Source organism: Galeopterus variegatus, unplaced genomic scaffold, assembly GCF_000696425.1.
Source record: "Galeopterus variegatus unplaced genomic scaffold, G_variegatus-3.0.2 Scaffold2774, whole genome shotgun sequence".
NCBI lineage: Eukaryota > Metazoa > Chordata > Mammalia > Dermoptera > Cynocephalidae > Galeopterus > Galeopterus variegatus.
In genome coordinates this window covers 258,549-270,800 of record NW_007728885.1, presented here as the reverse complement: position 1 = coordinate 270,800, position 12,252 = coordinate 258,549, and the positions used below count along the sequence as shown (strand labels likewise).

The following is a 12,252-nucleotide window of genomic DNA, read 5'->3' as shown; positions in this document are numbered from 1 at the left end:
AGTGATATTAATAACTGCTGTTGTAGAGGTTATTTGAGTGCCAGGAGTATCAACAGTGCTCTCAGTTATGGTATTATATCCTATAATCCAGGAAATAAGTTGGGCTATTTCAGTAACTACACCTAAAGCAATAGTATTTACAGAGCCCTAACATGGCGTTATCTGAGATACCAAAATTACCTGTGAAGTCTGTAGCAAGAATATATAAAATATGCATAGTTTAATTGATGAGGCTAAATGAATAATAACTATAATAAAAAAGAGTAGTACAACATATTGTGGCTACAAAATAGGTATCCACAGCTTCTTTGATGAAACTTACAAAGTCTGTAATGGATGCATCCATAAACATAATCTGCAATATCTACAGGCTTGGAGTAGCCATATCTGTTAAGTCTAGAGTGTTAATATGTGTGAAAACTTAGGTAGCATAAGATTGTGTATCCTGTGAACTGATTTCTCCATAAACATAATCTGCAATATCTACAGGCTTGGAGTAGCCATATCTGTTAAGTCTAGAGTGCTAATATGTGTGAAAACTTAGGTAGCATAAGATTGTGTATCCTGTGAACTGATTTCCGTATCTGCAATAGTTGTTTTAAAGAGTTATCTGTAGAAATTATCCTGCCTTGAGCAGCAATCATTGAACTAGAGTAGCATTTATGGCATTTTTCAATATAAGTAGATGCAGTAGCAGAAGAATCCATTATTGTTCTATCAGGAGTGGTAGTATTTAAAGCATGTGTGGTAAAATTTGTAATGTCTGTGGTAGCACTAGTTGCAGTAATAGGGAAATAACTGGCCATAGAATTTGTTGTTGTAAGATGTTGAGTTTCTGTATCTAGAACAGCAGTTGTTATTGCGTCTGAGGCTGTTGTGATATTTGGGATAGAAATGTCTGTAGAGTTACTTGTAATGCTGCTGGAGTTATCTGCGTCAGTAATATTTACTGCATGCCCTATAATGTTTATAGTATCGGTGGTTGGAATAGCTGTGGTTCTTGGAATATAAGTGTTTGTAAGGATTGCATCAGAAGAAGTAATTGAATTTGCAGTTTCTGTGTTGAAAATATGGGTAGCTATGGTGGTAGTATATGCTGTAATGGCATTTCCAGTAGCTTTAGTAGTAGATATAAAGTTTGTAGTGTTTACTTGTGAGGAAGTAGCAAAGTCTTGAGTACTAGTAATTATTGTGTATGGAGTAGTAGAAAACATATCCACAATAGGAATAGCTGTGGTGCTAACAGTAATTGGGCTGTCTTTAGTAGGCGTACCTGTTATATCTGTAACACCTGGTATTATACTGGTAACATTTTCACTGGTGATGTTTGGTGTAGCAGTATTTCCAGTGCCTGCGGAAGTGGAATTTAAAGCATGAGTAGGGGTATCTGGAGGATAAGTACTGGTGATGCTTCTGGTAAGTGCAGTTGGAGATGCCTTATCCATGGTGGTAGCACCAGGGATGCCTATAGCAGGTAGAGGTGAAATGACCTGAGTGAGTTTCCACAGAAGTAGCATTTGTAATCATAGCAGTTGTGGTGACTTCTGCAGTTGTATTTGTGTTTCCTGTAGTGGTAATATTTATAATATTTGTAGTCACTGACTCCATAGCAGTGGCTGTAGTGCTTGCAGCAGTAGTGTCAATGGTGCCTGGATTAGGAAAATTTGTGGAAATTAATATTGTGTGGCTTGTGGTTAGTGTTGTAGTAGTAGCGGAATGAGGAGTAGTGAACTATACGATGTCTGTGGTGACAGTTTTAACATCTGCAGGGGTAGTAAAATTAGTAATTAAATCAGTAGTGAGTGTATCATTTGTCGGAAACATGCTCAAAATAGGCGTAGTAGAGTTAGGAGTAGAAGCAAGAGCAGAGGTAGAAGTGGTGGGAGATGTTTCATAATAAGTAGTCAAGACAGGAATAGTATTACTTGTACCAATAGCATCAGTACTTGGACAAGAAGGAGTAGTCATGATAGGAACAATATTACCAGTGCTGGTAACACTCATGATTGTAGAAAAAGGATTAGTCATAACAGAAAGAGTATTAGTAGTGCTAGCAGTAAGAGTATTTGTAGGAGAAGAAGTAGTCAGTAGAGAAATAGTATTGGTAGTGCTGTCACCACTAGGCATTGTACGGGAAAGATCTGAAGTAGAAGCATCATTACTAGTGCTGGGAGTATCAGCACCTATAGGAGAAGTAGTTACCATAACAACTATAGTGTTCCTAGCATTAGTACTTTCAGAGAAAGAAGTAGTCATATTAGGAAAACTATTGCTAGCAGTATCAGCATGAGTACTTGTAAGAGAAGGAGTAGCTGTAATTTGAACACTAGTATTAAGACTAGCATCATCAGTACTTGTATGGGATAAAGTGGTTAAAATAGAAACCTTAGTACTAGTGCTGTCATTTGTAGTATGTGTAGGGCAAGGAGTAGTTATATTAGGAATAGTAGCACTTGTGCTAACATCTGTAGTACTTTCTAGGGAAGGAGTAGTGCTAATAATCACAGTGGTACTAGCATCAGCAGTACTTTCCAGGAAAGGGAGAGTTGTAACAGGAACCATAGCAATAATGCTAGCAGTGATAGTACTTGCAGGAGAAGGCATAGCTGTACTAGGAACTGTAGTACTAGTGTTAGCATCAGCACTACTTGTAGAAGGTGCTGGTGTGATAGGAAGAGTAGCATTAGTAGTATTTACAGGGAAAGGCACAGCTGTACTAGAAACAGTAGTACTAGTGTTAGCATCAGCAGTACTTGTAAGAGAAGGTGGTGTTGTAATAGGAAGAGTAGCATTAGTTGTTGCTTTGACGCCCACAGACTTGTCACCCTTTTTCCCCTGGGTGACAGAGCTGCCAAAGATTACTCAAAGCCCATCTCTTCTGAGCAGTGAGAAGCCCTGAAAAGGGGTTAATCTCCTGGAACCCTCAAGATAGAGGCACTCCTTCCATTTGGGAAATTAACCACAAATCGGGGTTCTCTTCCTGCATTTATTCTCCAGACCAGGAAGTTCCAGGAAGAGAACATAGGTGGGGGGTTTTCTAAGTATAGTTTAACAAGTTTAACAATAGAAGCTGTAACATTCAGTAAGATGACATTCTATAGTGCAATTAAGTCAATCCACCAACAAAAGCTTGATTTTAGCAAACATTCTCTTCTTACAGTAATTTCCTAGTATCTTTACATATCAATCAGCAACATGTCTGTCTTTGAGCCAGCAACCTTGCTGTGTTACAATTTTTTACCTTACAAAAGAGACTGGGAAAATTTTCCCTGCCCTTTGCAAGATCAATATTTGAAACTTCAAGGCTTTGGAAAACCAGGCCGTGTGAAGTACATTTGCTTTATGCATACTTCACATTAGTAGTATTTACAGGGAAAGGCATAGTTGTACTAGAAACAGTAGTACTAGTGTTAGCATCAGCAGTACTAGTAAGAGAAGGTGGTATTGTGATAAGAAGAGTAGCATTAGTAGTATTTACAGGAAAAGGCATAGCTGTACTAGGAACTGTAGTGCTATTTTTAGCATCAGCAGTACTTGTAGAAGGTGCTGGTGTGATAGGAAGAGTAGCATTAGTAGTATTTACAGGGAAAGGCATAGTTGTACTAGAAACAGTAGTACTAGTGTTAGCATCAGCAGTACTAGTAAGAGAAGGTGGTATTGTGATAAGAAGAGTAGCATTAGTAGTATTTACAGGAAAAGGCATAGCTGTACTAGGAACTGTAGTGCTATTTTTAGCATCAGCAGTACTTGTAGAAGGTGCTGGTGTGATAGGAAGAGTAGCATTAGTAGCGTTTACAGGGAAAGGCATAGTTGTACTAGGAACAGTAGTACTATTGTTAGCATCAGCAGTACTCATAAGAGAAGGTGCTGGTGTTACAGGAAGAGTCACATTAGTAGCGTTTACAGGGAAAGGCATAGTTGTACTAGGAACAGTAGTACTATTGTTAGCATCAGCAGTACTCATAAGAGAAGGTGCTGGTGTTACAGGAAGAGTCACATTAGTAGCGTTTACAGGGAAAGGCATAGTTGTACTAGGAACAGTAATGCTATTGTGATAGGAAGAGTAGCATTAGTAGCGTTTACAGGGAAAGGCATAGTTGTACTAGGAACTGTAGTACTAGTGTTAGCATCAGCCGTACCTGCAAGAGAAGGTGCTGGTGTGATAGGAAGAGTAGCATTAGTAGCGTTTACAGGGAAAGGCATAGTTGTACTAGGAACTGTAGTACTAGTGTTAGCATCAGCCGTACCTGCAAGAGAAGGTGCTGGTGTGATAGGAAGAGTAGCATTAGTAGCGTTTACAGGGAAAGGCATAGTTGTACTAGGAACTGTAGTACTAGTGTTAGCATCAGCCGTACCTGCAAGAGAAGGTGCTGGTGTGATAGGAAGAGTCACATTAGTAGTGTTTACAGGGAAAGGTACAGCTGTACTAGAAAGAGTAGTACTATTTGTAATGTCAGTAGAACTTGTTGGGGCAGGAGCAGTTGTGATGGGAAGACTAGCACTACTGATAGCAATAGTACTTGCACTGGCAGAACTAGTGACAGTCTCAGTACTGGTTTCCTGAGTAGTAGATGGAGAAGGATGGTAACTCGTTGGGAAGGTACTGGTCACAGTTGGAGTAGAAACTACAGGACCACCATGAACCCAGAAAACTTGACTTAACTTTTCCAGACTGATAATCTTGTCAGTCAGTTGAATAGTTAGTGTCTGTCAGAAAAGAAGAGGTAAAGTTGGTGTTTTAGAATTTTTTAAACATCTTATTTGTCTCACTTCAACTTACAGTTTAACAGAAAACCATGCATTTGAGTGTCTGTCAGAAAAGAAGAGGTAAAGTTGGTGTTTTAGAATTTTTTAAACATCTTATTTGCCTCACTTCAACTTACAGTTTAACAGAAAACCATGCATTTGTTTTTTTCTAATAGATTAATAGGCTATATTCCTTTTTAGGTCACTTTGATTCCAGTTAGGTAAATGTGGAGAGCTGCTCTGTGAGCATACTCCCTAAGCTGGAAACCTCTTTCCTCCCACTTCATATAGTCAGAACCACATTGTTCACAAATATTTACAGCTGCAATTAAAACCAATATTTATTAAAATATATTTGTGTTGTCATTGTATATTAACCTTCCTGACAGCAGAATGTTTTATGTTTTCAGTATCCCCAACACCTAGTTTAATGCCTGGCACATAATAGGCATCTGATATGCTACAGAGTTTAAAGAAAATAACAGGGGGTACTTAAGGATTTTCTGTATCAGTCTCAACTAAAAGAATTATTTGCAAAGAGTAGTTTTGAACTCGCTCAATAGTTTAGGAAAAGTTTTGTAAAGTAAGTAACTAGAAGAGACTAGAGAGAAAGGACCTATTTGTGTGCTCAGAAGGGTCATTTTCCAAAATGCGAATACCATCAGTACACTCTTTCAACTCCTTTCCAGCTACAGTTCTCCGTTTTCACTCTTCTAAACATCCCCTAGGGGTTCTGGATCCATATTTACGATTAGTCTCGTGTTTTAAAGTAGGATGCTTTTCCCTTTGTGGTTGCCCTGGTAACTCTATTGGAAATTCACCTTCCAAAATGCTCATTTAGTTGGTCCTGGCAACTACTACCAAACCCTCTAGTAGGGCCTGCTATTCATGTCACTCTGTTTTGTTAACCAAATAAGCTTATCTTACACCACAGGTGAGGTATACTTATTTGATGATTACCACAATTTACTGCCAATTTTTATCAACCTACAAGATCCATCAATTTGACCAGTGATGTGAATAACTGCAGGAGGGAGAGGGGAAACCTTCATTAACTTCAGGGAATCACTCTTTCCTTTGTTTTAGCCTCTGCAGCAGCTGTAAGTAAATTTTTTTATGCTAGCCTGGGAGATCAACCTATTAAAACATAGCAATTTATTTGCTAAACACATGGACAGGATCTCATCAAACCACTGATTATTGATCCCTGAACTACACTGGGAGAAGCACTAATGTTGTGCATTTCACAATATGATTCAACACTGGCAAATATTCAAAAATTATCTCTTGCACATATTCATAACCTTTCTAATATATGTACATATAACAATGTAATAATAGTGATCATTTTTCAGAATAATAAAATTAACTTATGATATAATAACATTCCTTTCAGACATACCCGATTGTAAGGGTCACTCTTGAAATTTGTCTCCATGAATTGCTGGTTGTCATAGATAAAATTGACTTCTGTCACATAAGAAGAGTTCATACCCCAGATTCTAATATATCCAACTTTCAGTGGATTTGAATCACTCAAATACTTATTATGTATGGTCTGGATTTGCAAGATGTTCTATAAAGAATTTATAAAGAGAAAAAATACATAATACATCATTTATCAATATAGTTTATGTATAGACTATGCTCCACATCAAAATGTTAAAAAACCTCAAATTGCTTTTGTTGTACTGGTTTGCTATTTTTATTTTTCATTTTATAATTTTAGAGTTAGAACTTATTTAGGGATAATCTAATGTTTTGTAATAAAGAGACACAATTAAACAGGGGAAGTATCTTCCTGAAGCTGAATAACTAGTTAGTAATAGAGATTCAGCAATCCCACTATTCCCTCTAATAGGTATATATTTCAAAGGAAATGAAATCAGTATGTTGAAGAGATATCTGCACACCCATGCTTACTGCAGCACTATTCAAAATAGCTAAGATATAGAATCTATCTAAGTATCCATCAACAGAGGAACGAATAAAGAAAATGTGGCATATATACATAGCAGAATACTATTCAGCCATAAAAAAAGAATAAAATCCTATCATTTGTAGCAACATGGATGAGCCTGGAGGACATTATGTTATGTGAAATAAGCTAAGCACAGAAAGACAAATATCACATGATCTCACTCATACTTGTATATGGAGTCAAAAAAAGTTGATGTCAGAGAAGTAGAAAGTAGAATAGTGGTTACCAGAGGCTGGGAGATGGTGGGGGAGAGGTAACAGAGTAGGGTTGGTCAATGAGTCCACAGTCACACCAAGATATCCTAATGTTCCATTGCACAATAGGGTGACTATAGTTACCAAAAATATACTGCATATGTCAAAATAGCTAGAAGAAACAATTTTGAAAGTTCTCACCACAAAGAAATGAAAAATGTCTGAGGTGATGGATATGCTAATTACTCTAATTTGATTATAATACATTGTGTACACATATTGAAATATCACACTGTACCTCATTCATATGTACAGTTGGGTTAATTGAAAGAATAATCATTTTAAAAATTAAAAAAGAAAAGAGACAATACATTTGTGCTATATTATTCCTTAGTCCAAGTGAATGGGCAAAAATTTTAGAGAAGCAGATTCCAAGTTTGATTTGGAATGATCCTCCTTTTACTCTAAATAAAATTACATAGACTATCCACAGAGATACTTATCATGCAAGGTATGTTGACTAAATTATTGTCTCATTGTTATTCACCTCTCCCTGATCCGTACCCTTTTCCATGTAATTTTGCAATGCTCTCCCTCTATGGACCAGGCATTCTTTTCCTCCTGTCTCTGGGTTTAGCCATGTGACTGCTTTGCTAACTTGATGCAAAAGGAGATTTCAGAAAGAGCTCAGGCATTTCCACTTCTATTTTTGCGCTCTTTGATAATTATAAAAAGGTCACGCCTACACCTCTCCATAAGGCCATCTTAGACCATCTGAGAGTCATCTGACCACCCAGATATGTGAGTCAGTAAAGCCAAAATCATCCAAGCAACCTAACAGACCCATGGATGACTGCAGATGTATTTGAGCTAATCAAGATCAGCCAAGCACAACCCAGATCATCAGAACTCTGCAAACTCATGAGCTGAACTAGTGCTTATTATTACACACCATTGAGGTTTTGACGTTGTCTGTTATACAGAATTATTGTGCAATAGCTTGTATAGCATTTATCCTTCAAAATTATAACAGTCAAAATTTCTCATCCCTGGAAAACATGTTATACATTTAAGGACCCATATTTTTTTCTCAATATTATATGAGTTCCAAGCTTTTTATATATATATATGTAAAACAATGGTGTATACTAAATAATTGTCAAAATAAGAACTGTTTGTTTTTCTTATTTTAATGTCAACACACTGGATTATAAAAGTAAAGACAGGAAGAACCTCCTGTTAAGATGTAGGATATTATATTTATACAATTAACTGTTAATGTTTAATCTGTAGCTAACTGTGAAAGAACTTATAAAATTTAATGGAATAGTCTCACCTGAGCTGCTGTAAAGTTTGCCAGGAAATAGTTTCCATTTTCATAGGTGTCTGCAATCAAGAAAAAGAAAAGAATAAGCAGTTACTCATTGCTTCAACTGTAGCAGATAATCTTCTGTACAGTCACAAAATATCTCAATGGGGTCACAATTACTGACCAGGATAATCATCACCCCTCAGAGGAGCACTAAAGATAGTAGCCGAGGGAATATTTCACGCCAGGTTAGTGTGGGATTGTGTGAGTGGAAGAGTGTATTTTGAGGTGGGGTCAAGAGGTCGCAAATACAAGATAATCTGTGTTGAACTAAGGATAGACATCATAGGTGAAGTACAGGCGCTACTGGTTGGTAATTCTGTGCTGACAGAGCAAGCACATAGCCAACGAGAGTTCACATGACTGATGATAAAGGCTCAAAGCAGAGGAGAGTGGTTAGGAATTCAGGCTTCCAAGTCAGATAGACATGGATTCGATCCCAGCTCTTGTACGTAGTCATTGTGCAACCTCAGACAAGCAGGCTCAAAGCAGAGGAGAGTGGTTAGGAATTCAGGCTTCCAAGTCAGATAGACATGGATTCAATCCCAGCTCTTGTACGTAGTCATTGTGCAACCTCAGACAAGCTACTCAACATTTTATTATCTGTGTAATGGTGATAAGAATAGTATCTAGTTAACAGCAATAAGGTACATTACATCCTGCTTATGCAGAATAAGTGCTCAAAATTTGTTGTTCACTGTCATCTTCAAAGTCATCTTTATCTTCATTATTCCTCTCTACGTTTAGCTCATCCTACCACAGTGCCCTAGATCCCAAGTCCCCTTGCCTCCGTACAATTCACACCAGCAATTCTTCCCATCTGGCCAGTTGGCTCAGTTGATTAGAGCATTGTGTTGATAACACCAAGCTCAAGGATTTGGATCCCCTTACTAACCAGATGCAAAAATAAAAAGTTCTTCCTTATACCCTCCAGGCTACAATTATGCTCCAGAGTACACCATTCTGACAAATCCTTTACTTGATTCTCTCTATATAAAGCTACCATCACAACTCTTTTTTATCACCATATGTCTCAAAAAGGTAGCCTTTGGTTGTTTCTGTGTACTCAACTCATTATTCAATTCTACATTTCCTACACTCCATCTCCTGTATTTCTTTTTTTCACTCACTCTGATCCTTTTAAAGTCACTAGTGACGTAGAACATTAAATCTAAATACATCTTCACAGTGTTTAGGATTTTTAGACTTCTTTGCCCACACATCTCCTCTTTGAAATAGTCCTTAGCTGACATCTACTTTACCCATTCTGTTCATGTGGCTTCTATAACTCCTCCTATTTCTTAAAAGTCAGCTTCACTTCATGTTCTACTCTTGGCCCTTGTCAACATTCCATCTCGTGCCAATATTCCAGTATATTCTCTCCCTGAACCAACTAGCCCTCCCCTAAGATTTCTAAATTACCTCCACTCTTCTGGGAACAAACAGTTATAAAACCCATATTTTAAAATTTTGTCTTGGTTAGAAACACTAAACAAACAGTACAGCCTCTTTCAGCAGTTCATGAAGAATTTTTAAAGAAGGTGATTCTGTTAGCAAGATTATTTAAGATTATCCTTGAATTAGCCATTACATCACTTTATGTAAGGAAAATTTAACAAATAGTTACAAATCTGTTAGAAAATTGAAATCAAATCTATATTTACACTGTATATTAGTAGTTTAAATTTGAATTTCTAAGTCTGTTTGGAAAAAAAGTATAAAGAACTCCTCCATAAAGTTTAAAAATTTGAAAGCTTTAGGGATTACTGATTTTTAACATTGAGACTAAAATATATTTTTACAGGAACTTAAAATTTTGTAGAAAATGGCTTTGTTCTCTTACATTTTTAAACACATTGCTTATAAGGAGTTGCTTTTACATACTAACTGCAGTGTTATATTAACCCACTATGACATCTCTCATCTAGTTCTAATTAGCTCAACCTATACAAAAGGACTCTCTAGATTCCCTTAAAACATTAGTCCTCAACCAGCACTGATTTTGCCTCTCTGGAGAATTTTACGATGTCTAGAGACATATCTGATTGTTACATCTCAAGGATGTGTGCTTTGGGCATCAAGTAGGAAGAGGGCAAATATGTTGCCAAACATCTTATAATTAGCATCCCAGCTATCACCAGCAAAGAATTCTCTAGCCCAAAATGTCAACACTGCTGAGGTTAAGAAAACCCACTTTAAAATAGAGCTCTTTCTTGAAGAACAAAGTTGGAGAATTCAGGCTTTCTGATTTCAAAACTTACTACAAAGCTACTGTAACTAAGACAGCATGGTACCAGCCTTAGAGATATAGATCAATGAAATGCAATTGAAAATCCACGAATAAACCCTCATATTTATGGTTTATTGATTTTTTGATAAAGGTGACAAAACAATTTAGTGAGGAAATAATAGTATTTTCACAAATGGTGCTGGGATAATTGTATATCTACCCTGCAAAAGAATGAAGTTAGACCCCTACCTCACACCATATATAGTAATTAACTCATAATGGATCAAAGGCCCAAAAGTAAGAGCTATAACTATGGTTTCATAAATATAATACAAAAAGCACAAGCAATAAATAGTAACAATAGATAAATTAGACTTCATCAAAACAAAAAAGTTTGTGCTTCAAAAAGACAAAATAAAGTTAAAATAAACATGCTGAATGACAGAAAATATTTGAAAATTGTCTATCTGATGAGGGACTTGTATCTAAAATATATTTTGAAAAAAACACGTAATTCAATAATAAAGACAATCTATTTTTTAAATGGTCAAAGACTATAAAGAGTCATTTCTCCAAAGAAGATATACAAATGGACAAAAAGTATATGAAAAGACATTTAACCTCACCAGTTATCAGGGAAATACAAATCAATCAAAATCACAACATGCTACCACTTTACACCCACTAGAATAACTGTTATAAAAAATACAGATAATAACAAGCATTGACAAGGATATGAAGGAATTGGAACCCTCATACAATGATGAAAGGAATGAAAACTGGTGCAGCCTCTATGGAAAATGGTTTGGCACCTCCTCAAAAGGTTAAACATAGGGATACCATATAACCCAGAAATTTCATGTCTAGGTATATACACAAGAAAATTGAAAGAAAAATGTATGTATACTAGAACTTGTACTCAGATGTTCATAGCAGCATTATTCGTAATAGCCAAAAAGTGGAAACAATCCAAATGTCCATCAACTGATGAGCAGATATACAAAAATATACCATATATCCATACAACAGAATATTATTCAGCTATAAAAAATGAATGAAGTACTGATACATGCTACAACACAGATGAACTTTTAAAACATGCTAAGTAAAAGAAGCAAGTCACAAATGACCACATATTGTATGATTTCATTTAAAATAAATGCCTAGCATATGTAAGTGCATAGTGACGGAAAGTAGGGTATTGGATGCCAAGGGTTGAGTTGTCCAGGGTTAGGAAGAATGGGGGGGTTGAGGGGTTCTACCTAAGAGGTACAGGGTTTATTTTGGGGTGAAGAAATATTTGTAAAATTGATTGTGGTGATGGATAGACAATTTTGTGGATATACTAAAACCATTGAATTTTACATTTTAAATGGATGAATTGAATGGTATATGAATTGTATCTCAATAAAGCTGTTACAAAAAAAAAGTTTGAGTCAAGACCCAGAACTGAAAAAAAGGAGGCATTTCTTTTTTATAAAAATTTATTTCTCCTTGAGAGCTTGTTTGGAGGTTCTAGAAGGGGAGGGCAGCTACTCGTATACCCTTGACCGAAGAACGGTCCTCTCTCTTACATTGTTGGTGGGAATGCATAATGGTGCAACCCCTATGGAAAATGGTTTGGAGGTTCCTCAAACAGCTGAAGATAGATCTACCATACGACCCAGCTATCCCACTGCTGGGAATATATCCAAAGGAATGGAAATCATCAAGGCGAAGGTTTACTTGTTTC

General features: G+C 36.5%; 1 protein-coding gene across 1 annotated transcript in view; it reads right to left on the bottom strand.

The window, feature by feature from the left end:
• Nucleotides 1-640: 640 nt before the first annotated feature.
• Nucleotides 641-12,252, bottom strand: part of LOC103598903 (maltase-glucoamylase, intestinal-like) — a 91,677-nt gene continuing 80,065 nt past the window's right edge. Inside the window, 8 exon segments of the mRNA XM_008582965.1 lie at nt 641-673; nt 675-946; nt 1,641-1,731; nt 1,762-1,996; nt 2,084-2,817; nt 4,084-4,707; nt 6,149-6,322; nt 8,258-8,307. Coding sequence (XP_008581187.1) covers nt 641-673; nt 675-946; nt 1,641-1,731; nt 1,762-1,996; nt 2,084-2,817; nt 4,084-4,707; nt 6,149-6,322; nt 8,258-8,307 — 2,213 coding nt within the window.